This window comes from Hippopotamus amphibius, chromosome 16, assembly GCF_030028045.1.
Source record: "Hippopotamus amphibius kiboko isolate mHipAmp2 chromosome 16, mHipAmp2.hap2, whole genome shotgun sequence".
Taxonomy (NCBI): domain Eukaryota; kingdom Metazoa; phylum Chordata; class Mammalia; order Artiodactyla; family Hippopotamidae; genus Hippopotamus; species Hippopotamus amphibius.
In genome coordinates this window covers 18,775,113-18,802,127 of record NC_080201.1, presented here as the reverse complement: position 1 = coordinate 18,802,127, position 27,015 = coordinate 18,775,113, and the positions used below count along the sequence as shown (strand labels likewise).

The 27,015-nt window shown below is 40.8% G+C and overlaps 1 protein-coding gene across 9 annotated transcripts in view; it reads left to right on the top strand.

Moving 5' to 3' along the window:
- The window catches only part of CTCF (CCCTC-binding factor), a 46,084-nt gene extending 20,453 nt beyond the window's left edge, over positions 1-25,631 (top strand). For 5 of the 9 annotated variants that reach the window (XM_057710603.1, XM_057710602.1, XM_057710606.1 and 2 more), the window contains 10 exons: positions 5,994-6,783; positions 7,127-7,297; positions 10,651-10,784; positions 13,297-13,417; positions 14,002-14,151; positions 18,047-18,207; positions 18,744-18,926; positions 19,547-19,682; positions 22,800-22,964; positions 24,128-25,631. In XM_057710603.1, the coding sequence (XP_057566586.1) occupies positions 6,003-6,783; positions 7,127-7,297; positions 10,651-10,784; positions 13,297-13,417; positions 14,002-14,151; positions 18,047-18,207; positions 18,744-18,926; positions 19,547-19,682; positions 22,800-22,964; positions 24,128-24,312 (2,187 nt within the window). In that variant the 5' untranslated portion in view covers positions 5,994-6,002 and the 3' untranslated portion in view covers positions 24,313-25,631. The remainder of the gene's footprint in view (positions 1-5,993; positions 6,784-7,126; positions 7,298-10,650; positions 10,785-13,296; positions 13,418-14,001; positions 14,152-18,046; positions 18,208-18,743; positions 18,927-19,546; positions 19,683-22,799; positions 22,965-24,127) is intronic. The other 4 variants (XM_057710609.1, XM_057710608.1, XM_057710610.1 and 1 more) reach the window with 3 other exon arrangements.
- The last annotated feature ends 1,384 nt before the right edge of the window (positions 25,632-27,015 follow it).

Here is a 27,015-nt window from a genome sequence, read left to right as displayed (position 1 = left end):
AGGCATGCGGGCTTCAGTAATTGTGGCTCATGGGCTCTAGAGTGCAGGCTCAGTGGTTGTGGTGCATGGGCTTAGTTGCTCTGTGGAATGTGGGATCAAACACGTGTCCCCTGCATTGGCAAGTGGATTCTTAACCACTGTGCCACCAAGGAAGCCCTAAGGGGAATTTTAAGATAAAAAACTTGAGCAATATAGAGCTGGCAGGCAAGAGGGGGAGGGCTAATCCAGCAGGTTCCCCTAGGGTTCAGGCCAGGCTGGTGGTGTAGGAGCATAGGCAGACCTTGGGACCCTTTGTGTTAAGAGTCCACCTGTGACCCTCCCACTCAACCAGTCATCGTGTGTTTTTTCATAGAGAATAGTGAGAGCAAGGGCAGGGAGGTGCTCAGATACCAGTTTCCTCTCTTCCAGCTCCCTCACCCTCATGTGCCAGTTTCAGGCTGCCTCAGTCTGAGGAAACCTCTTCCTGCCCTATCTTCTACCCATAAGCTGATAGAATGATTTTTTAAAAAGTGTTCCTAAGATTCAGTTTTTTACCAAGATGGTAGAGAATACAGGAAGGATCTGGTCTTCAGAGTTTCGTTTTTTGTGTGCTACTGCAGCCCAGAGGACTAACCCATTTTGCCAAGCTCATTTGGTTGGTTAGTGATGGATTAGGGATTAGAATCTAGGCTTCTTTTTTCTTTCTCTTTTTTTTTTTTTAAGCCATGCCACGTGGTTTGCAGGATCTTTAGTTGCCCGACCAAGGATTGAATCCGGACCATGGCAGTAAGAGTGCTGAGTCCTAACCACTGGACCGCCAGGGAATGCCCCAGGTTTCTGTATTCCTTATCCAGTGCCGTTGAGTTGAAGGTGCTAGCCAGACACCTGCGTAAGAGATCCTTTAGGCAGTGAAACTGTGGGATTGTGTGTGTGGATTTGGAAGACCTCTGAGTGGAGACTGTTAAAGTAGAAAGCCTAGTGAACCGAATGGCTACAGAGAAAGGAACAGAGCCTTGATGTGCTCAGAGTGGCTGGTGGAGGAGCTCTCAGAGACAAGGGAAGAGACCTAGGAAAGCAGGAGCCAAGGGAGAAGAGAGGCTGATGAAGGAGGAGTCTGAGTTTCATACTGTTACATGCCAAAGAAACTGAGTTTGAGAATGAGGGGAAGGCCTTCAGGTTGGCTGGTGTGGTTCCTTGGTTTCTGGTAATGGTGCTTGTGGACCAAGCAGAGGGACCACAGAGGGCTAAGTTAGGAAATAGTCTTTTTCAGTAAGGACAGGTTCGTTCATTCTCCCTTCTTTTCTTTTCTTTTTTCTTTTCTTTTCTTTTTCCTTCCTTCCTTCCTTCCTTCCTTCCTTCCTTCCTTCCTTCCTTCCTTCCTTCCTTCCTTCCTCTCTCTCTCTTTCTTTCTTGGCTGTGTTGTGTCTTCATTGCTGCATGTGGGCTTTCTCTAGTTGTGGCGGGCGGGGGCTACTCGTTTGTGGTGCGTGGGCTCTAGGCGCGTGGGCTTCAGTAGTTGCAGCACATGGGCTCAATAGTTGTGGCTCATGGGCTCTAAAGTTCAGGCTCAATCGTTGTAGCACACGGGCTTAGTTGCTCTGCGGCATGTGGGATCTTCCTGGAGCAGGGGTCGAACCCATGTCCCCTGCATTGGCAGGTGGATTCTTAACCACTGCGCCACATAGGAAGCCCAGGACAGGTTCTTAAGATAAAGCCATATACAACTATATGTAAATTATATGTATATGATCTCATCTATATTTAAAAATACATATCCATAAGAGGAAAAAAACTGAGAACAGCACCAAAGTACTAGGTGATTATCTCTAGGAAAAGGAATTGTGAACAACTTTTTTTTTTTTAACTTTATATGTGGTTCATTTTTCAGACTTTTATAAATAGGCTAATATACTTTGATAATCTGAAAAAGAGTTGTGTCCAGAAGTTAATGTAAACCCATTCATAATGGCGGAGCACCAAAAAAAATTTAACAATCTAGAAGGCATGCCTGACTCAAAGCAAAGAGAGAGGCAGAGAACATGAAAGACAGACTCAAGGGAAATTGAGTGGAAAGCAGGAGGCACAGCTGAGTCCATGGAGGGAAGGGATGGATCAGAACTGCTGATGGGGTGACACAGCTATGAGAGCACAGTTCCTGGGGAGTGGGGAAAGAGACCTGGTCCAGCCTTTTGGTTAGTTACTGATTCATAGACTCCTTTTTCTTGGAGAAAGTAAAGCAGAGGGATCCACTGTTGGAAGGGATACACTGAGATTTCTAGGCAGTGCCTTGGTGAGGCTGGTGGCTTGCTACTTTGTGTCTGATTTTTCTTTCTCTATAAAAATACAAACTACTGCTTTAAGACCCTGAATAGATACTGATATTCATGGACCTTATGCCATGGGTTTTTTCACAGTGAGAGAATACTGTCAGCTCAACTTCCTGGCAGCACAGTTGGTTTCAATTTGTACTCCTTTGTACCAGTTCTTTTTCTACCTGCTTTATAATTCTGTGACCTCTTTTAGGTTGTACTTGGTTATTTATTATACAGGCAGTTTCTAGTAGTTTAAGTTCTCAAATTCATGGCAGAGATGAGATGGATTTTTCTTTATGAGACAAGATGGATTTTTCTGTCTTCTTCAAATTGTTGTGTGCTACAAAATCTCACAGAGCTCAGGGATTAAATGTTTTTCCTCCATCGGTTTTATTATTGAGGATATCTAAATAGCCTGGGATTATGTAGTGATTCTGTGGTGGGGCTAGCCTTAACATTTACAGCTTGTGAATTTTTTGTTCGTCTTTGATACTTTTCGAAGAATGTTTTCAAGGTGGATGGGGTTTTTTCTCTGTTCGTAACTCCAACATTGAAGTTATCATCATCTTTTCTGGGGTATTAATTTCAGACCTTCATGGCCTGGAAGAGATGCTTTTTTAAAAAAATGTGAGAAGAGTAATAGTTTAAAAGAGTACATCTCAAACTTTAACATGTCATACCACTTGGGGATCTGTTAAACTGCAGATTCTGATTCTGTGGGTCAAGGGTAGAGCCTGAAGCTCTGTGTTTCAAACAAGTTCCAAGGTTAAGCCAGTGCTATTGGTCCTCAGATCATGCTTTGAATAACAGGTATAAACTGCTGTCCAATACAGTAGCCCCTAGCCACATGTGGCTGTTGAGAACTTACAGTGTGACCAGTTCAAACTGAGGTGTGCTATAAAATATACACCAGATTTCAGAGGCTTATGAAAAAAGAATATACAGTATCTCGGCTTTTTATATCGATTTCATCTTGAAATGATATTGGGTTAAATAAAATAGATTACTAAAATTAATTTCACCTGTTTCTTCTTACTTTTTAAATATAGCTACTAGAAAATTTTAAATTATACATATGTGGCTCACATTTATGGCTTCCATTGTATTTTTATTGGATAGTGCTAGTATAGAACATTCCTATCCCAAGAATAATCCATCTGAACAGTATTTGTTATATAAAAATAATTATAGCTAGGATCATGCCTAAAGTCTTTCATGACCAGAAATATAAATAAGATCTTATAAAAATGCTAGCACGTTGATGGTCAGACATTTTTTATTTATAGGTAAATTATAAAGCACTTCACAGATGTCCCATGACCCTCGTGTTCTGCAGTAACATTTTGTTATATATTTGTCCTGACTGTTAATGGAACAGGTAGTAGATAGTAAGAGATCTTTGCATTGAGCGTTGTATCAATACTATACTCTTGATTGTTAAGAACAAGGAGCTAATGAAAGTAGGTAATGGCAGAACAAATCAGGACAGTCCAGCAACCCACAAGGTGTTTTCCATTAGCCTTGGTTTTGTTCCATGCAGATGGTGAGATTTGCTGATCTGTCCAAATATGTAGGTTGCTTCAAGCCTGATTTTTGCCCTCAGAGCACTTTAATAAGCCAACTGGGGAAATGCATCATTTTGAGAAAAATTTAAGTGCATAATAGTGTGGTTGTTTTATCAGCAGACACATTCAGAGAAAAGTAATGGCTAAAGACCAACAAGTCATGAATCTGAATAGGTTATCTGAGGTCAGATACTGAGGGGTCTTGAAAGTCACAGGGTGTTATTTGTATCATGCATCTCTCCCTTTTGCAAAAATACAGATACACTTTATTGAAGGATCAAGCAGTATTCTTTATGAATCAAGTAAATCTTAATTTCCTCTGCTCAGAAAGCGTATGTGATTTCCCATTGACAACTAAATGAGTATAGTCTTAATATTTTGTCAGTCAAGACCATCTAATCTGTGGCCACAACCAACACGTATTTCTTTAAGTCAACTCTTTTATTCTTTCTTATAGCCAATTCCGTCATATATTTTTTTCTATGTTGGGACCCCTTCCCTTGCAAAATATATGTGTGTGTGCACACACACACAACCATGCTACCTTTAAATGTCCTGCCCATCTTGATCTCACACTAGGGTTCTCCAGACTTACCTACTTTTACCTTGAGCCATTGTACCTATTCTGTCTCTTTTGTTAGACAATAACTCCTAGAATGCAGGACCAGGCCTGCATAGTCTTAGTCTTTGTACTGCTTTGCAGGTGGTCCTGACTTAAGGAGCTTTCTCTGACTGCTAGTATGAATAGTATTAAGGTACCTGAATTGAAGAAACATGTCTTTAACAGAAGTAGCAAAGTTTTGTTTGAGGTGAAGGCAAGAATACAAAACACTTTAAATTTTAATTTTGAATTAACCTTTTATATATTTGTCAGTTTTGTTTATATACTTGTCATTATTGATGTGAATTAGATAATTGCTCAGGCTCATTTTACTCTTAGGTCTCTGGGTACTCTCAGCACTCACAAGACATAAGAGCCAGAAACTATGAATCAAAAAAAAGCTGGTTTGTTTTTTCTATTTTATATTCTATATTCAGTCAGCATTTATTGTGTTCTTACCAACCTGGGCATAGTGCTAAAGAGTAAAAATTATTTGTTATACATGGTCTCTGTTCTCAAGGAATTCATGGTCTTATGGAGAAGAGAGACACGTGAAGTCAGGAGACAGGAGGTGATGGTGTGTGGTAGCTATAAACAGGGCCATTGGAGTCTGGATCCAAGTTCTGATTCTGGCTTCAAAACAAACGGTGAAAAAACCACTCTGATGGCTTGTTTTCTAAGGGAGAATTTAGCTAAAAACAGTGAGATCCTCTGCCAGATGTAAGAAATGTGTAAGATTTAAACCAGTTTTGTTAATACCTCTTTAATATCAAATATAAGGTCAGAGTTGAATCTCATTGTCTCGCGGCTTTTTTTTTTTTTTTGACCACTTGTTGGTTTGAATCAGAATCCAAAGAAGATCCATACATTGTGGTTGCTGTCTCTCTTAAGCCCCTTTTGTCTTTATCAGGGTTTCTCAGCCTCTGCACTATTGACATTTGGGGACTGATAATTCTTTGTCATGAAGGACTGACCTGTGCATAGCAGATTGTTCAGTAAATCTCTGGCCTCTACCCACTAGATAGTACTAGATACTGGTAGCAAACCTGCCCCAGTAGTGACAACCAAAAAAGTACCCACGCCTTGCCAAATGTCTCCTGGAGGTAAAGTCACCCCAGGTTGAGAACCACTGATGTAGGTTCTCTCTCTGCCCTTACGATTTTTTTTTTCTCCTGGTGATTTATATGCAGAAGAAACTGGTTAGTTATTCCCGCAGTTTCCTTCAGTCTGGGTTTTACGAATTTCATCCCTGTAGTGTGATTTAACATCATCTTTCACCAGTTCCTGTTAATTGGTAGTTGGATCTAGAGGCTTGATTCGTTTCAGATTTTTTTGTTTTGTTTGACAAGGCTGCTTCATAGGTGGTATTCCAGTCTTCCATCAGGAGGTACATAATATCTGTTGTGTCTTTTTGTAATGTTAACTGCCATTGATGCCTAATTCATTCATCAGGGGTCTCTTTTGTTTTAAAATGTATATGTTTTCATTTAGACAAATTTTATTTTAAATAACAATTTGTGTTCTCCCTTAATAAAGGAAGGGGAAATGGAAGGTGAGGCGGTTGAAGCCATTGTGGAAGAGTCTGAAACTTTCATTAAAGGAAAGGAGAGAAAGACTTACCAGAGACGCCGGGAAGGGGGCCAGGAAGAGGACGCTTGCCACCTACCCCAGAACCAGACTGATGGGGGTGAGGTGGTCCAGGATGTCAATAGCAGTGTGCAGATGGTAATGATGGAACAGCTGGATCCTACCCTTCTTCAGATGAAGACTGAAGTAATGGAGGGTGCAGTTGCTCCAGAAGCAGAGGCTGCTGTGGATGATACCCAGATTATAACCTTGCAGGTTGTAAATATGGAGGAACAACCTATAAACATAGGAGAACTTCAGCTTGTGCAAGTACCCGTTCCTGTGACTGTACCTGTTGCTACCACTTCAGTAGAAGAACTTCAGGGGGCTTATGAAAATGAAGTGTCTAAAGAGGGCCTTGCAGAAAGTGAACCCATGATATGTCACACCTTACCTTTGCCTGAAGGGTTTCAAGTGGTAAAAGTGGGGGCCAATGGAGAGGTGGAGACACTAGAGCAAGGAGAACTTCCACCTCAGGAAGATCCTAGTTGGCAAAAAGACCCAGACTATCAACCACCAGCCAAAAAAACAAAGAAAACCAAAAAGAGCAAACTGCGTTACACAGAGGAGGGCAAAGATGTAGATGTGTCTGTCTACGATTTTGAGGAAGAGCAACAGGAGGGTCTGCTGTCAGAGGTTAATGCAGAGAAAGTGGTTGGTAACATGAAGCCTCCAAAACCAACAAAAATTAAAAAGAAAGGTAAAATGAATTTATCCATTATACTCTCATAAAACCATTTTGGGATAAAGCATATAACTGCATATGCAGGTTATTTTACATTAAATGGATTTATTTTAAAGATTGTGATACAGGCACCAGTCTTTTTAGCCAGTCGAAAAGAAGTTTTTCCAGATTGAGTACTTTTTAAGTCCTGAAGAGAAAGAAGTAAACCTACTCATGGCAAGAGATAATTATGAGTCAATATGATTTAGTCGGCTTTAGTTAAAAAGGCTAATGAAATATATTCGTGGAAGTTTAAGATTAGGATTAATCTTAACACTATGAAATTCTGCAACAAGTAAGTGTTTTATTTTGTATATAGGTGTAAAGAAGACATTCCAGTGTGAGCTTTGCAGTTACACATGTCCACGGCGTTCAAATTTGGATCGGCACATGAAAAGTCACACTGACGAGAGACCACACAAGTGCCATCTCTGTGGCAGGGCATTCAGAACAGTCACCCTTCTGAGGAATCACCTTAATACACACACAGGTAGGTGCTGGATAAGAATGTTGGGGGCTACAGCATAACAAAGGTTTAAACTTGGGTTTTAACATCATCTAAGCTGATTCCAGTGGGAATAAGAGTGGGAAGATTTTTTTGTTCTTTCTTATGGTACCCTCTTTGTAATCTTGACTTATTGTGAGCAGATGGACTTACTTATAGGCAAATGTAAAGAAAATTTAGTGGTAAATAATCCGAATTATATAAGGATAGTGATTCAGAAAAAGATTTTCTGTCGTAGTTACTCTATAATATTTCCCAAAGGTATCACCATTGTGTTGCTAAGGTTTTAACAACAATAACAAAAACTAACCCCCCCTAAATCCCAGTAATAATTGCCAGGCATTATGAGGAAGAACATTAGAAATAGAAATGAAATCCTACCTTTGTTAAAAACATGGTTGCTGGTTGTTTTACCTCGAAGAGGATAATTCATAATCCCAGAATAAAAAATTTAAGGAACCATTACAGCAATTCAGACTTTTATTCATTCATGGTCCGCACATGCTTAATACTCTTTTTTTTTTAATTTTTTTATATTTTTTAATTTTTGGCTGTGTGGGGTCTTAGTTGCAGCACTTGGGCTTCTCTCTAGTTGTGGTGCGTGGTCTTGAGAGTGCATGGGCTCTGTAGTTTGCAGCATGTGGACTCTCTGGTTGAGTCAGTAGCCCCACAGCATGTGGGATCTTAGTTCCCTGACCAGCGGTAGAACCTGCGTCCCCTGCATTGGAAGGCACATTCTTTGCCACTGGACCACCAGGGAAGTCCCAATAATCTTTCTTTCTTTTTTTTAATTCAGGTCTTCTTTTGTTTCATTTTATCCCCAATCTTTTTTAAATTAATTAATTAATTTGGCTGCGTTGGGTCTTCATTGCTGTGTGCAGGCTTTCTCTAGTTGTGGTGAGTGGGGGTTGCTGTGGTGTGTGGGCTTCTCAGTGCGGTGGCTTCTCTTGTTGAGCACGGGTTCTAGGTGCATGGGCTTCAGTAGTTGCGGCCTGTGGGCTCAGTAGTTGTGGTGCACCAGCTTAGTTGCTCCGAGGCATGTGAGATCTTCCTGGACCAGGGATCAAACCTGTGTCTTCTGCATTGGCAGGCAGATTCTTAACCACTGTACCACCAGGGAAATCCCCCCAATATTCTAATATTAGCTTCATGTTGGCTGTCGTCAGGTTCTGGGGTCACTAAAGTGGACAGGCTGTGGGAAACGAGAGTAAAGTTCTCTTTAGATTCTCTTCTGGGCTCTTTACACTTTTGGTCTTGGCATTTGGCTGCAAGGGCTAATAGAAACTTCTCTCACCTAGTTCTTCATGCAGAATAGCTTTCCTCTATCCAGATTCTTTGCCTCATTTTATATGATGACTTATTTTTTATTTGATGTGCTTGTTGTATGATGGATGTGATCAAGTAAGGGGTTGGCCTATGAGCAGTATGTTGTGCATTAGTATATTTGCTAATGTGACTTGGCCACTTTTCACCAACTCTAGTTTCTACCCAGACACTTGATGATGATAATATGTTTTATTTGGTAGTTTGAAAACCCTAGGAAAAGGGCATATGACTAAATTAAAGCAGCTGGCCCCATTATAGGACTTGCCAGAATGGGAGTGCCTAGATGTGGGCACTGCATGTCATGGTCTAGTCCTCAGCTTTGAAAATAAAAAATTCAGTCTGTCTGGCTATTCAGAATGATTTGGCAGGACTAATTCATACTAACCAACCCGCAAAAGTCAGCTACATATCAGAAAATCAGCTTACAGTGAGAAATACACCTTTTTATTTTCTAGATTCAGTCCTATTGCATTCTAGGGGGCTCCCTTGCCTATGCCAAGATGCTGTAGCAGTTGAAGGGTGACTTGGTGAGCATGGACCTTGAGCAGAGGGACATAGGCAGTCATGTGGTACAACCCGATGAAAACCGCTGTCCAAATGCAGTGTCCACTTCTTTCCTAATTGCCATGCTTATGTCTACCAGAGGCAGGCCTTTTTCTCTCCCCTAGATAATAGTAGATGTAAACATTGGAAATTCTTTGTTTTCATTTTACCTCGTCCTAATAGAAATGGATGTTGCTTTCCTTCTCTTGTTAATGGTTGTTTTACTTCCCTGTTTGTACCAGCAGACTGTACATTTTTCATAGATAAGAACTCTGTCCTTCAGTCTTAATCCTCAGTGGTACTAAAGAAGCAAATTGAGCAAATGAACATTCTTTGAAATTTTCTAGTTACTATCATATCCAGTCACATTTCCCTCTCCAGTGTTTTCTCAATCTCTGGGAGAGTCATTTCTGCAGATGGTTGGTCCCATTCATTACATTGTAACTCTTCCTAATTCCATTCTCAAAGGTAGCCTGCCTTTGATTTTGGTGTTTGAGGTTGTCATTCTGTTCACCCCTTACCAGCAGCCCACAATTACAGATGGTCCCTAGTTTCTAAATAATAACCTATGAAAACAGCACTGTGTTCTGCTGTCAGCTTTATCTCCTTATTGTCATTATTACCTAGGCATGATATTTCCAATGCAGTGTTATGAATATAAAGTGGCTAGAGGAGATCTTCTAAAGTAATGTTATGTTGTGGGGCTACTATGGGAAGACATATTAAAAACAGTAAGATTATCTCAGTGAAAGAAAAAAACAAAACAAATATAGAGAGTATATTATTAGTTCATAAAAATATTTAAATATTCCATAATTTGACATTCAGATTACAGAATATTAGATATGAATGTTCAAAAATGATCTGTTTAAATCACCTAACATCATAAAAGGCAGTACTACTTTATAAAGCCTTTTATAAATCTCTAGAAATCCTTATCAAACCAAATTTATATAGAAAACATTATTATATTTGTATGTTTTTTTTAAAGTGAGTCAATATGGACAGCCCAATGACCGTATGTGTATAATCATAATACAGTAAGATTAGATGTGTAAAAGGATCTTGAATCAAATAACTATTAATTCTGTGACCTGCACTTGATAAAACATTAAGGTTTAAAAAATGTTCCATATTTTTTAGAAGGATAGAAACAGAATGGTGTTCCTGTTAACCTTTAATCCATAGTGATCAGCATATTCACAAAATAGGGATAAAAATATTTTTTATTCAAAGGCAGCAGACTCAAATGGGTAATTAAGAGAAACTAAATGTTTGGTATGTGTTTCTAATATTTTGGGGTTAGTGTTTTAGTCAGCTGGGCTTACTCATAGCTTTTGGAGCTACTCTCAGGCAGGGTTGATGAGATGACCAGGGTCTAGCCTAGTGCAGCAGTTGGGTCACACATTGAACTCTGTAATTAACTGTGCCCTTGATCTTGTCTTCCTGTTACACCCTCTTTTCTATAGGTACTCGTCCTCACAAGTGCCCAGACTGTGACATGGCCTTTGTGACTAGTGGAGAATTGGTGCGGCATCGTCGTTACAAACACACCCATGAGAAGCCATTTAAGTGTTCCATGTGCGATTATGCCAGTGTAGAAGTGAGTGTTCAGCTCCTTGTTGGTTCCTCGATTAAGAAGATCATGATTCCAGTATGAGGATATAAACTGTCCTTGTACTGACTTAATATGCGATAGAAAACTTACTAGATTAGTAAAACTCACACTCCCCCTCCCCACCACCAAAAAGAAACCTGTATTGAGTATGAAAGGTTTACCCATTTAAAAAAGAGCACTAATCCACATCTTATTGCAGGCAAGTTCTAGCAAACTTCAAAGAAATGAGTAACTATACCAAGAGCATTTTAAAAAGGAAGATTTTAGGGACTTCCCTGGTGGTCCAGTGTCTAAGACTCTGTGCTTCCAGTGCAGGGGGCCGGGTTCGATCCCTGGTCAGGGAACTAGATCCCACATGCCGCAACTAAAGACCCTGCATGCTGCAACTAAAAGATCTTGCATGCCACAGCTAAGACCTGGCAGCCAAATAAATAAATAAATAATAATAATAATATTTTTTTTTAAAGTAAAATGTTATCTATCACCTTTATTATTTGTGGCTACCCTGTTACCAAAACTGGATAAGGATACTTCAAAAAAGAAAACTGTATCTTTTTTTTTTGCAGGAAAGCCAAAATTCTAAATAAATTAACAAACCAAATATAATAATAGATTTTTAAAATAGGTGATTACTGGGACTTCCCTGGTGGCGCAATGATTAAGAATCTGCCTGCCAATACAGGGGACACGGGTTCGATCCCCAGTCCGGGAAGATCCCACATGCCGCAGAGAAGCTAAGCCCATGTGCCACAACTACTGAGCCTGTACTCTAGAGCCCACGAGCCACAACTACTGAGCCCCCGTGCTGCAACTACTGAAGCCCGTGCACTGCAACTAAGAGTAGCCCCCACTTGCCGCAACTAGAGAAAGCCCGTGCACAGCAACGAAGACCCAACACAGCATGCATACATACACACATACATAAAAATAAGTGATTACTAAATAGAGTGTATCTAAAACGCAAGAATAATTCAACATTAGGAAATTATTGGTGTGTACTACATTGAGAGGTTAAAGAAAAACCATACAATCATTTCTAGAGATTATGGGAAAATTATAAAATTTAATACTAATTTTTACTGTTTAAAGTTCTAGCAAGTCAAGAGTAGAAGAAAATATCTTCATTATAAAGGAGTATATTCTGGAAACCTAGAGTAAACACAGCCTAATTAACTCTGAAACACTGGAAGTATTCCCATTAAAATTTGAAACAAGACATACATTCTCACTGTTAAGATTTCAACATTGTATTGGAAATCCTAGCTAATAGTACAAAATAAGAAATGAATTGTAAATGGGAAGACAAAACTGTCATTTCTTGCAAACATATTTGCGTACATAGAAAGTCCTAGAGTATGGGCTGAAAAACCTAGAGCAGTAAGAGTTCAGGTGGGTGGTCAGATCCAAGATAAATACACGGGAATCAATGACTTATTTTATATAATATCAGTAGTAGGAAACAGGTTCAAAGTCTTAACAGCAATAAAACCACCTAGGGATAAACTGAACAGCAAAAAAACATCTGATACCTACCTGTAAGAAGGAAACATCTCAGAAATTTCCAAAGGACGTTAATATACATTTCAAGTTGATTCTAAGTTTCTACTGGAAGAGTAAATATGAATGACTAAGAAAATCTTGAAAAGAGAATGAGGGGCATGTGCTATTGGCTGTTGTAAAACTGTGGAAAATGAAGACAGTGTGTTATTGGAGCAGGCATAAATAAATAGTTTGTTGAAAAAGAATAGATCCTTGTGTATATAGGAATTTAATATGTGATAAATAGGCAAGTCTTGGAAAGAGAATTATTCAGTAATGCTGTTGGGACCATTCTTTAGCCTTACAGAGTATGAAATTTTACTATGTAGCACTTAGAAGTACAGGGGGATTTTAGTGTAAAAATTAGAACACTTTTTAAAATTCTCAAATGAAATATTAGTGTTCAAAGCGCTTCTTAGAGTCAAGTTTGAAAGTCACTGTTTTGTTGGAAAGATACCCAATAGAAGGTGAAAATCATAAGTCCATAGTGAGGAAAGCAGAGGCTCCTGGTGCCTGGCCTGTCTGGGAAGTGCTGATGATAGGAAGAGAGACTGAGGGGAATTAAAATGTACTTATTAACTTGGATTCAAAATTTGTCAGAAGATTGATCCACAAATAAGTATGGGTTATTTCAAAACTATTATGAAAAGTTTTAAACATACATGGAAGTAGAGTAGCATAATACACCCGCATGTATCTGTCACCCAGCCTAACAGTTAATAATAGCCCATCTTGACTCATCTGTGCCTCTATCCATTTTACCCTCTTCCCTTGGATTATGATAGGGATTTGAGAAGCAGTGATTACAAATAATGAGGAAGAAATACTATCTTTTAGACTTTTTCTGTATTATGAACTGCAGTGTGCAAAAACTAAGCTTTTGTGCCTGACCCACAGTGTTCACTTCACAATCTGTGTTAACAGAAGTTTAAGAGCTTTGGTTACTTTTGTGTTTCAGGTCAGCAAATTAAAACGTCACATTCGCTCTCACACTGGAGAGCGTCCTTTCCAGTGCAGCTTGTGCAGTTATGCCAGCAGGGACACATACAAGCTGAAAAGGCACATGAGAACTCATTCAGGTAGGACTTCTCCCTTCCTCGTATTAATGAACAGCTTTTTAGTGGATCCCATGGGACCCTGTGAACCACCACATGCCTCTGTTAGTTACCTGAATGGAAGCTGGCATGAGAGTAGTATATAATTGACAAATGCTTCTCTGGCATGTCGTCGGAATTCATTGCTCTGAATATACATTGGAGAATGGAAAGTATTTACTGTTAGAAGAAGTGTGGGTAGGTTACCTAACCCAACTTGTCAGTTTCCTGAAGTACTACCTTTTCCTGAAAAGAAAAACTTGCAGGTCCTCCTGTCATCCTGTCTGCTCTCCCCCAAAGGTAAGTACAGCTGTAGGAACTATTCTTACTGATGTGAAGGACTCCGTGGCAGAGCTGGGCAGAGCAGAGGTGGTGGCCACAGTTTGGGACTGCTGTTCCATCTCTGAAGATAGGCATGAGCCAGGCAGTGGGCCTGAGCCTCATCCTTCCTGAGTTAAGAACTGTAGGTTCTCTGTGGCTTAGCACATCTGCCACCTGGATTACCCTCCAATTAAATGATAGTATTTAGTCATTTCATGTAATTTGTTCATTCTGTATTTCCTTTTAAGGGGAAAAACCTTATGAATGTTATATTTGTCATGCACGGTTTACCCAAAGTGGTACCATGAAGATGCACATTTTACAGAAGCACACAGAAAATGTGGCCAAATTTCACTGTCCCCACTGTGACACTGTCATAGCCCGAAAAAGTGATTTGGGTAAGTAAATTAACTAGTGGCAAATGAAAAATATATTTTGACAAATTTGTAAAAATAAGGAAGATCACAAATTCCTTCCTTTTCTGACTCATGTAAGTTTTGTGTATGTGAGTGGCCTGCTTTTAATAAAAGTCATTGCTTAGATGCTGTTTTTTTCTGTTTCTTCTTTCTCTTACTGAAGCTAGGCTACAAGATTCTTTCCTGACTATAGCTCATCTGTAAATTAATGGCAGCTGTAATGAGAGAAAACAGTATATTTTTAATTAGTAGCCTTCATTGGTAATGTTAAAGTTTCCAAATAGGGAAGTGACATAGTATGATTCAAACTAAGGTCAGTCCACTTCAGGTTTTTTTCAGAATATTTGTACTTTCTCTAGGTAATTGGACTGTTTTATTGGTTTGGTGATAGCTATATTTCTGTGCATAATTAAGCTAGGGTCTATATCAAGGCAGAGTTTAGTTGTAGTATGACCCATATTCTTAAAGATAAGGTCTCCTGGATTTCTCCCTTTGTTTTTCTTATTTAATATTTATTTATTTACTTATTTATTTTGGCTGTGCCACCAGGTCTTAGTTGTGGCACGTGGGATCTTTGTTGTGGCATGCAGACTTCTTAGTTGCGGCACGCATGTGGGATCTAGCTCCCTGACTAGGGATTGAATCCTGGCCCCCTGCATTGGGAGCTCAGAGTCTTACCCACTGGACCACCAGGGAAGTCCCCATTTTTCTTATTTAAAAGAGATAAAAATAATGCCCCAGTCTGTTCTCTGTCCAAAATGCATTGCTTCCTGAATAATAATAATAATAACATACATTTAGGTGAATTGTACTTTACTGGTTGTGTTTTATTTTACTTTTTTACTCATTTGATCTTTACAACAACAATATGAAGCCATCAAAGCTTATTTATTCTAGGTTTATAGGTGATGAACAGGTGTCTTCACCAAAGCTGCACAACACAGCTTATGAGTGGCAAAGCTGGACTTGAGTCCTCTCAAACCCTCTAGAGCTCTTTCTCACACTGGGGAGTACATAAGTACCCAGATCGTATCAGTAGCATACCAAGCCACAGCATAAACTTGGCCTGTCTTTCTGCTGCATTGGTTATACTCAGAAGGTTTTGAGTAAAGTTAAGTTATACAGTTGAGCTGGTATCTTAAAACATTTTTTACATTAATATGACTATATTGAACAAAATGCAGACTGACGTACTTTTTTTTTTTGAATGATTGATTTTTTATTTATTTTGGCTGCGTTGGGTCTTCTTTGCTGCGCGTGGGCTTTCTCTAGTTGAAGCAAGTGGGGGCTACTCTTTGTCGTGAAGCACAGGCTCTAGGCTCGCGGGCTTTAGTAGTTGTGGCTCTCGGGCTCTAGAGCGCAGGCTCAGTTGTGGCACGTGGGCTTAGTTGCTCCACGGCATGTGAGATCTTCCCAGCCCAGGGATCAAACCCATGCACCCTGCATTGGCAGGCAGATTCTTAACCGCTGCACCACCAGGGAAGCCCTGATGTATGTTTTTAAGACGAAACTGTGAGCTTGAAGTAGAGTGCTTTGGATTCCACATAGATCCAGTGGGTCATGTGTTCATCGTACTTTGCTGTTGAGAGGACTTTGTTAGAAAAATTTAAGAGGTACTGTCCTCAGGTAAATGAGTTTTACTGTTCTTACTGTATAAACACTAAAACCTAAATCAGTAATATCTCATGGCAGTGTGTGAGCTGTTAGGCCACTTTTGGGATTGTTCAGATTTTTTGTTTTTAAGTTATTCACTTTCATGATGCAAATAAAAACCTTAAGTGTTTTATACCTGCATGATATCTCTTAGACCCTACGTAATGAGCTCTTTATGAGGCACTTAATTGCCTAGGAGCTGTCTAATAATAATCTCCCAAAACCATACCCAAACAAGTATGTGTTCCCTCTTTAAAGCAAGTTTGATTTCACACTAGTATGCAGTAATTAAGATTCCTCACTTTGGGACACAGGAAAGCAAGGGCTTTGGACACAGACCTACTAGAGTCAAGACTCACTTCTAAATACTGCTTTAAGTTTTTAACTGATACATAAGAATAATTCCAGCCTTACAGAATGATTATTGTAAGTAGTTAATGAGAACATATGAAAGAAACTCTTTTATATTAACTGTCAGGTCTCTATCTGAGGACCAGGAGGGGAAAGTTGAGGCCTAAAAATTATTTGAAATAATTTTACGTGTGTATAAAAGGCCTTCATGTAGGGAACATGTGTAGAGAGTTAAAAGCGAGCCATCCTTTCCTTTATCTTATTTCCATTCCCCAGAATTGGCCCTCTTTAAATTTGATGTGGTATCATCTTGATTGAGCAGATTGGTAGCACCATAAATTCATGATCCCAAATGCAGCTGGGCTCCTGAATAATCTGTTTGTCCTCATTAGTTATGTTCCCATTCTCCTCAGTGAGTTTGGTCATTCATTCATTCCACTGATGTTTGGGTGCCTGCTATGTGGGAGGTACCATGAGAGAGTAGGGTAAATCGTTTTTAACTTTAACCTCTAATCTTCCTTCTTTTTCTCTTTGCCTCCCTGGTCTCAGTATGTACCATCTTTTCCTGCTTCACAAAAAAATAAAGGCAACAGGTTGAAACTTCAAATTTCCTGTTATCAGATGTGTAAACCTACCTGCATTTATCCTCTTTCCCCCTCTGCTGCTAGGGAGTGTGCGTCACTCTTCTTGTCTGTGGCCTGTCCCTTTGCCTTTGCCTGGATCCCACTCTCCTGTGTTTTTGTTGCATGGTCAGGTGTTGCGTCTTTACCTTCATTTTCATGTTCTCATTCCTTAATCTTTCCCCTCAGCTCTAAATGTGCTTATATCTCTCCTGGCTTAAAAAAACAAAAAAAGTCTTTCCCTTCTATATTTAACTCTTATTTTTCCTTCCTAGCCAGTGCTCATGAAGAGTTGTATCTCTCACAGTGCTCTCTTCCTCAGCTTCTAGTTTCATTCTCATCTGGCTTATATCCCATCACTCTGTAAAGTGACTCTGGCTAAGATCACCAGTGACCCCACATTTAAGAATGTAGGGAACATTCAACTCCCCATCTGCCTTGAGCTCTTAGCATCGTTCTTCATAGCGGGTTGCACCCTCCTCCTTAAAACACTGTCTTCCTTCGGCTTACACGGCACTACATCCTGTTGGTTTTCTTCTGCTTTCTCTGACTGTTCCTTCTCAGCCTTCTCTTGTTTTAACCCTTTTTCCTCTCACTGGCCTTAACTGTTAGGTTTCTTAAGGCATGACCCATATTCTTTTCTTTCTTTGCCTTAGTGGTTTCATCAGTTCTCATGGTCTCACTCATATCCTACTCCAAATCTGTCCTTTGAGTTAAGCTTATATAACCATCTATTGCTTGCCATCCCCATCCCTACTTGCTGTCATTGGCATTTCAACTTCAACATGTCCAAAACTGAAGATCTAAAACCCCTTTGTCCCCTCGCCCCAAAGACAAACACACAGCTTGGGCTTCAGCCCTGTCCCACTATTCCTTGTCTCAGTAAATGGCCCCACCACCTGCTCAGTTTTCCAAGCCAGAAACCTGGCAGTCATTCCTGATACCCACTTTTCTCTTCCTCACTCCCTAGTCAGTCACTCAGTCCTGTTGATTCAACTTCTTAGGTCTCTCATCAGTTCTTCCCCTTCCCTCGATACCCACTGCCATCTCCTTTGTCCAGACCATCACCTTCCCTCACCTATCCAGTTTCAGCATCTCAACTAGTCTCCCCATGTCTGTTGTTACTCCTTTTATTCATTTCCTGTATAGCAGCCAGAGTAATTATTTCAAGAGGCCGAAAGAAATGTATTCTTAACTCTTTGAAATGCTTGTTTGTCTCACAAGTTGGACTGGGCTTTGTATTTTGCTTTCAGGTGTCCACTTGCGAAAGCAGCATTCCTACATTGAGCAGGGCAAGAAATGCCGATACTGCGATGCTGTGTTTCATGAGCGCTATGCCCTCATCCAGCACCAGAAGTCACACAAGAACGAAAAGCGCTTTAAGTGTGATCAGTGTGATTACGCTTGCAGACAGGTAGAGCCCTTCATAGTTAGAAAATGGTTGATGTCCCATCAATGTTCGGTTTTATCAGAGGGTTTTTATATACTTTGTATGGTGACTATTTTTAAGGATAATATTTTCAAACTGTGGTTTATGAGATGTCACCAAAGGTCCTACTTCTCCACTGTATCATGTCTGGTTCCAGCTGACAGTTGTATTCAGTCACACCTTCCCCTACCCTCCACCTGCTTCAGGCAGTCTACTAGCTTTTCTCGAAGCCATGGGAAGTAAGTCCAGGACTTTAGAGAAGGGAAGAATCTGGTCCTGGGGCCTGATGCTTGGGAGTAACATGCAGAAGCAGCCCAGCAGGAGTGAGCGTATCTGTGCTAGGGTTTTGGGAATCCGTTTTCTACCCAATGTGGTTAACTTTATCCTCTCAATAAGCAGTTTTGAGCCTAGACCCTTGGGAGAGAAAGGTCTTGTCGGGTACGCACACACAGGTGGTGGCTGGGGTGGCAGCCCTACAGCAGGCTCTGGGACACCCCCCCCCCCCAAACACTTTTTTTCAGGAGAGGCACATGATCATGCACAAGCGCACCCACACTGGGGAGAAGCCTTATGCCTGCAGCCACTGCGACAAGACCTTCCGCCAGAAGCAGCTCCTCGACATGCACTTCAAACGCTATCACGACCCCAATTTTGTCCCCGCGGCCTTCGTCTGTTCTAAGTGTGGGAAAACATTTACACGCCGGGTAAGAGTCAGAATTTTACTTTCTCTCATATAGTTCTTGATACCATGTTCTTGAGCTTCCAGTGCAAAAGCAGGGCAGTTTTTATTTATTTGGTGGCACCGGGTCTTAGTTGCGGCGTGCGAGATCTTTGTTGCAGCACATGGGATCTTTTTTTTAGTTGCGGCATGAGGGATCTAGTTCCCTGACCAGGGATTGAACCCGGGCCCCCTGCATTGGGAGTGCAGAATCTCAGCCACTGGATCAGTAGGGCAGTCCCAGGAACTCTGTAGTTTTTAACAGCTCTGTCCTGGATCTTTGCTTAGGGCCCTGTTAGGTCTGCACAGGACAGGGAGTTTGGTCTGATTCTCCTTTGCTCACAGGACCCAACCTCATGTTCTGAACAACTCATGTTCTGAACAACTCTCACCCACCCTTCTCTCTCTCCCTGCACCCTCCAGATGGAGACCATTTCCCCTGAATGGGGAGTGTGTGTTCAGGACACACTTAGCAAATATTAGAACATTGAGACTTAATATGGATCCCCCCCATCAAGCTTTTTTTAAATTAAACTAAAAGAGAACTTCCAATGTTAATCTTAGCTTTTTTAGTAACGTGAAAGACGGTTTTGTTCCTTTTGTTAGAATACCATGGCAAGGCATGCTGATAATTGTGCTGGTCCAGATGGTGTAGAAGGGGAAAATGGAGGAGAAACGAAGAAGAGTAAACGTGGAAGAAAAAGAAAGATGCGCTCTAAAAAGGAAGACTCCTCTGACAGTGGTAAATGACTTGTTTCTTGAGTTAGTTACACATGGCAGGTTTCAGTGCAGTTTCCAGTGTATTTACATATGGACATACTGGGATACAGCGATAGGCCAGTGTCTCATACTTCCTTTAAACCTCTAATCTTCCTGATGTGTGTATATATTTACAACAGCAGTTAGTTTATTCCTGGAGCAAATTTTCTTTTCTTTTTTATTTTTCTCATGGCATTGCATTGCTTGGTAAGATATTATATGTTATGTTCAGTTAAAGCCGAAGCAAAATTAATATCTTTACTCAGTTTACGCAGATTAGTGATATTCTAAGGCCAGCAGAGTTTCTTTTCTATGTTCATAGCTTTTACATTTAGGAAGCTGGTCTAGATTTGAGCAATGAATCTAATGGACATGAAGAAGGTTGCTTAAGCATCCCGACCAACTTCTGGTTTGACTGCCTGTGTCAAGCCTAGCCTTGAGTTATGTTGATCCAATCCTTGAAGGTCAGCCTTTCTCTTCCTACCTTCATCTCTCCATTTATAATTTAAAACTTTGCCTGTGTTCCTACCATTGATGTTCTTTGGGGTGTTAGTCATGGAATCCAGACAGAAGGTATATACATTGAGGTGCTAGACTCATGAAGGGGGGTGGAGAACAAGAGTGTTGGTAATGTAGGAGTCACATTTGATTATACAAACTTATTCCAAAGTGTTAGGTTTTATAATGTGGATGCTTGGGCTGCTGGCACCCAGTTGAGAAGGCACATCTGTGACTTAAAGATTTAAGGTTTTTGTGGAAAAGGATGTAGAGGGGTTTTGTTTTGGGGACTGCATTTATAGATGATGCCACGTGTATTTCTAAGGAGTTCTCCTTTTTCTTCTGCATTGTTTGTCAGTAGAAATAGTAGGGGAAGGAAACGAAATTTCTGAAAACTGAATGTATTAGAAAACTTATGTCACTTTATTGGTTTTATTATAAAGTTTGTTCATGAAAGTACTAGGTTTTTTATATTTAAATCTATAACAAAGTCCCTTTTGTTTCATATCCTAATAAAGCCTTCACTTTTCTATTCAGAACTTTAACTTTTTCTGGGAGAATATTCATCTAAACATAAGAGTAATTTATTTTTTGCTGCCTTTTTTAGAGGTAAATCTATTTTAAGTGATATTTTCAGTCAACTGGGTTTTAAGTGAATGCCTCTTTTAAAATGTCGCTTTGCTTAACTTTTGTAAAAGCACATCACTCTCTACTGAGAATTTTGTGGGATCCCTTTGTTTGGCAGAGAAATTGAGTAGACTATTGGGAGATGCCAAGGAATGTCAGAGGGCCTCAAGTACCAGCAGAGATCCACAGAGAACCTTGAGCTTCAGGATACCTGTAGTTGTCGTTAGTTGCAGAGCCTCCTACTGCCACAGACATCGTCCCGTACCCTTTTTTCTCATGGTACTGCCCTGTTCACTTCTGTGGTTCATCTCCCAACAAGACCAGCTCTGCTCTCTTAATTGTACTTTACCAGAAGCGTCTTTCACCTGCAGAGTTTATTGATGGTTCCTAATAGGTTTCTACAGTCCCTCTTTTTGTCTTCTGCACTGCTGGTTTGTAGAGCCCAGTCTGGTTTTGAGCCTCATACCTAGTGTCTGTTTATCCCAGAATGTCTGGGCTGATGAAGGCCACACAGTTGTATTTGTTCCCTCCCAGAAATTCTGCCTGTTGGCAATCAGCAGAAATTGACCAGCATAGTCTAGTGGTATTTTCAAGGCTTTTTGCCAGAATCTCTCCAAGCCAGTAAGCCTTTGACCCTATTAACCTTCTTTATGTGCTTTTTCTCCCAATTCTGACTGAATTTGTTTAGTTTTCTAGGCATTGGGCCAACTTAGGCAATAGGGGGCTTGAATAAGTTCAGCAGGAAAGCATGTCATTCTTGACACTCTGCCATGTACCAGTACGTCCCCCACATTTTCACTTAGGATTTCAATCACTTGACAAATAAGGCATTTTGTCCTGAAGTTCAGGCATTTACCCACAGATTTCCAAATTTAAACATTTGGTGCTAGAGAAAGAGAATGTGCTTGTAACCTGTGTTTCTTGGAGGAAGGCAGGCAGGGTACGTTTTGTGCCACGGCGATGGGGGAGGGGTAGCAAGAGCTCTTCAGTTGCCTACAGGTGCGGGCAGCAGAACAGCCCCAAACTGTCATTAGTTATGCCTTACAAATCACTTAGCTTCTATTTCCATAAAATGAGGGTAATACCTCTTATTTAATGACTCCTGAATGGAATAATGGAGAATTTTTGAACTCTGATGTACAGTGTAAAAAAGCAGCTGTGATTATGTAGTAGAATGTAAGTTACAGAGCATGACTCAGGCATTATCTTGATCCTTGTGATCCTCGGGAGTGCTGTAGAGATTACACAAGGAAACTGAGGTCCGGTGTGGTCATTGTCCCAGGTCACACACTTAGCAGATCTGAGAGTTAAAACCATATTATCAGGCTCTCCTTGTCAGTGTTCTTTCTACAATAGTTCCCTCTCCTTTTATGTAATAATGGCATTAGGGAGAAGGTAAGGGAGTTAAGAGTGATCTATTGGGTTTGAAACAGCTGGGAATTAAGTCCCAAAACTTGGCCTTATGCTTTTCCTAGTAAATAAGACCTCACAGTGCTTCAAGAACTTCATACAAACACGCACCTTCCACCACTTTTCAGGGCTCCGTCTTAGGCTTAGTGTCCTGCTTTATCCTTGTATAGTAGGTAGAGGAAACATTTGTTTCATTTTCAACTTAGAACACCACTTGTGGGGTGGGGGGAAGGGTTTATATAACTGGCACAGGGTGGAGTTGCCTCTAAGAATTTGAAACTCAATATTCTGATATCTAAAGCAGAAAGAAAAAAAGTAATATCCAATCCACATAAAATATGAATAATAGTATTCAGGTTGATTTGCTTATTAATTCCGTATCAATACCAGTTTACTCTGTTAACACTGATAACAAAAATTTCAATGAAAGCATTTTTAAATGGGCTTTTAAAGGTGAAATAAATATGTAACTGGACTTCACAGAATGTGTGATTATTTTTTGTGTTATTTTTTCTTCCTCCACTCTTCTCCTTGACATACCACCTCTTCTTCCTGATTTCATGAGAAGAAAATGCTGAGCCAGACCTGGATGACAATGAGGATGAGGAGGAGCCCGCCGTGGAGATTGAACCCGAGCCAGAGCCTCAGCCTGTGACCCCAGCCCCACCACCTGCCAAGAAGCGGAGAGGACGCCCCCCTGGCAGAACCAACCAGCCCAAACAGACCCAGCGTAAGTTGATTGTCTCAGCTCAGTAGCCTGGCGTCCTCTCCTAACAACGTGGGGAAGCCAGACGGGTCCTTGTTCTTTGGGTAGGTGGGAAGTGAGCCATGAGAACAAATTAAGGTCACGATGGGAACAAACTCTCAGGAAGCAATTTTTTAGTTTTTACTGAGAAACATCTGAGGAAGTCTTTAGAGGCCTGTTAAATTTCAGCAAGAGAAAGTCCAGAGTAGAAGGGTACTTACGTTCTACAAGATGGGTACTGTTAATGTGGGAGGGTTTTACAAAACAACCGGGGTCATAGTCAGCTGGCAGTGAATGTAAAAGAACCAAATTTTAAAGGATGGAGGAATAAAGCAACTTCTCAGCTGACACTGTCCCTCCTAATAAAGCCAGGCCTGTGGATTCTATTGCCGGCCTCTGGATTTATGAGAGGACATGGAGGAGATGTTTGCTCTCTACTTCATACCACTTAGGACAGTTGGGCAGCAGTCCTGTACTGGACATGGCCCTTATGGCGGGGCGGGGTGGCTCAGGTCTCTGTTCTATTCATGAATCTCCTAAAAGCTGGCAGTGTTTTTTCTTTCTTTAACAAATGCAGGGTTTCATCTGTTTTTTTAATATGCTCCCTGAACCCCATGTCCAGATGTCTTATCACAGAGGGGTGGTTGACTGTATAGATCCCGGAAACTGTTGTGCCTACACACATTTGAGTAAACAAACTGGCGGGAGGGCCCTGTGTGTTGGGAGAGCTTCGGACTCAAAAATGTCAGGTTCTTTGCTATAGGTGGGTCATCTGTAAAATGGACCTACATTCCACACTCTGAAGTATTCCTAGTCCTACGCCACCTGCATTTTTTGCCTATCTCACACACACTGTTATGAAGCCTAAATTTATGACATGAAGGAAAACTAAGTTTTTTAATATGTAATTTGGGAAGCATGTGAAGAGGAATGTCAGCATTTTGTTCTTTGATAGTATCTAGAGTATTGGGGCCTTGTGTATGGCTATATTTTAGGTTATTGAGTCTTTTTTGATTGACTTCCTCTTTATTGAAACCTAAGGCTTTCCTGTGTTGCTGACGTTCATTTAGTGTTGCGTCTGAAAAGACCCTTGCAATCCCTGGGGGCTTTAATGGAGCATTTGTCTTGTTCATGCTCTTCTTTGCCAGCAACAGCCATCATTCAGGTCGAAGACCAGAATACAGGTGCAATTGAGAACATTATAGTTGAAGTCAAAAAAGAGCCAGACGCAGAGCCCGCGGAGGGGGAAGAAGAGGAAGCCCAGCCAGCTGCCACAGACGCCCCCAACGGAGACCTCACGCCCGAGATGATCCTCAGCATGATGGACCGGTGATGGCGGGGCCTCGCTCGTTGCCAGGACTGCTCTGGGCTGTGTTTAAACGGCCCGCATTTTAATTTTTCTCCCTTCTTTCTTCTTTTGGCTTTGGGAAAAGCATCATTTTACCAAACATACTGAGAACTAAAACTTCAAAGATGATGTTAGAAAAATGTGATTTAACTAGAACTTGCTGTTTGATGTTAGCAAATCATGGAATGTTCTGAGTCCCTGAGGGTTTACTGTGAAGTGCTGAGGACAGTGTTGACGCCTAACTGGTTTTCTTAGATGGAAACAGAGACATTGAACCCTCTCTCTTGCTATGGTAAACCACTCCAGAAACCACCACCGGGTTTCCCAGAGTTCTATGGTCTTCTTCCCGGGAGAGTTTTTAATTGTAAATGCAGACTTGGGAAGGACTTAGACTTTTAAACTGGTTTTGGCTTTTGCTTTTCCCTGACTCCCTTTGCTTGGAGTCAGCTGCACACCAGTAGTATGGCATGCTACGATCAGTTTCTGTCCTGAAGACTTTGCCTCTTTCTTGGCAAAGTTTCTGGTATGGTCAAGCTTGTAAATAACTTTTTTTACATTTTAATCTTTTCCATTAATTAAGAGGTTGAAAAGAAGTGCAGTGTAAGAAAACCCAGCATTTTAATTACTTGCAGATTAAGTTACCACAGACTGTAGTATGTAAATGTTGACAAGGAATTGGATCACAATCATGTAGCAGAACGGCACCCAGACTGCTGCCCGCTAGTGACGGACACCCACATGGAAGATCGTGCTTTCCAGCCCGTGGAGCCAGCATTTGAACCTTGTACAATTAACTTTGAGTTATGATTTTCCATCTACATTTTCTTTGCTTTGTTTGTAGCTGAACTTTATGTTTTATAAATCCTCTGTTAAAGCAGAAGGTTATGAGTGATTATGAGTGGGTCACAGCAGCCCTTAAAAGCTGGGCCAGAAGATTTCACTAGGTCAGTAATTTAAACTTTGGATCTTCAAAAAATAATAATGTGAAGCAAAACCCAACTAAAAAGTGATTCTTGCACATGAACTGTCACATGTTTAAAATGTGTTTTTTAGAGAGCCTCAGTCTTGCTGATTTCAAACACTTTTTTCTTCTCTTTATTGCTTTTAAGAGAGCCATCAGTTAGCTATCAGACTCTAGGTTGAAGCATTTTGTACTTAGCTGTACTGTGTGATATTTTTCATTATTTTAGGACGCCAACATGAGACCTGTAATAAAATATGTAATGGGGTTGAAAGCTGGGGAGGAGGATCTACTGTTGTACAGCTAATAAATAATAATGGATTAACAAGTGCTCCAAACACTCCGACTTGTGTGATTCCTGCCTTACGAGGGGCCAGGAGGGGTCTGTGTGCGTAGCCTCAGGCAGTGCAGGCTTCCTCACCTTTCAGACACAAGCTGTATTTCCAGGATGACCACTTCCTCTCTAGCAAATGGGAGATGATCTTGGCACATGATGGAAGATTGAGTGCATCCTGCTGCAAGTTTTAACACCCCAAAAGTGTGTGTGAGTAGAGAGGTGAGTATATGTAGCCAGCCCACATGATCCACCTGAAGAGCAGGTTGCCTGTGGTAAAGCAGGTGGGCCACAGAGTTTAGAGAAGGGCCTGATGGGAAGCTCTGGCCTCCAGATCTCAACTCAAGGAGGGCTGGGATCAATACATTGAGCTCTGCCAAGTGCAGGCGAACAGAGAAAAGCTGGGCCCAGTCTGCCCTAGAGCAGTTCATTTGAAAGGGGAGACAGATGTGCCACCACCAGGCTGTGGGGATAGAGACCTAGATAGCATAGCTGCTTGTCAGCACCTAGGAAGCAGGATGGAAAGGAGATGTATTAGGAAGTTTATACATTAGTGAAATACCATCTTGCTGCTTTTGGCTGTTTCTGGGCAGATTGCTTTGGCAAACCCATTTTAGGTGAAAGCTTTGGCCACTAATTATAGGGTTTTTGGGGTTTTTATTGAAGGATTTATAATGTGTTCATTACTGCTGTACAGCAGTGTTGATTCAGTTATATATACATTCTTTTTAAATATTCCTTTCCATTATGGTTCATCACAGGATATTGAATATAGTTCTGTGTGTTATACAGAGTGGGACCTTCTTGTTTATCCATTCTATATGTAAAAGCTTACATCTGCTAATCTCAACCTCCCACTCCATCCCTCCCCCATCGCCCCCTCCCTTGTTAACCACCACCATCAGTCTGTTCTCTATGTCCGTGATTCTGTTTCTGTTTCATAGAAAAGTTCATTCATGTCATGTTTTAGATTCCATATATAACTGGTATCATATGGTATTTGTCTCCATGTTGCTGCAAATGGCATTGTTTCATTCTTTTTTATGGCTGAGTAGTATCCCATTGTATATATGTACCACATTTTCTTCATCCATTCATCTGTTGATGGATATTTAGGTGGTTTCCATGTCTTCGCTATTGTAAATAGTGCTGCTATGAACATAGGGGTGCATGTATCTTTTTGAAATATAGTTTAGGTTTTTTTTTTTTTTAATAATTTTTGTATTTTGGGGGGAAGGTGGCCTTCATTGCTGTGCATGGACTTTCTCTAGTTGTGGCGACCAGGAGCTACTCCTCGTTGTGGTGCACGGGCCTGTTGTTGCAGTGGCTTCTCTTGTTGTGGAGGACAGGCTCTAGGCGTGAGAGCTTCAGTAGTTGTGGCTCACAGGCTCTA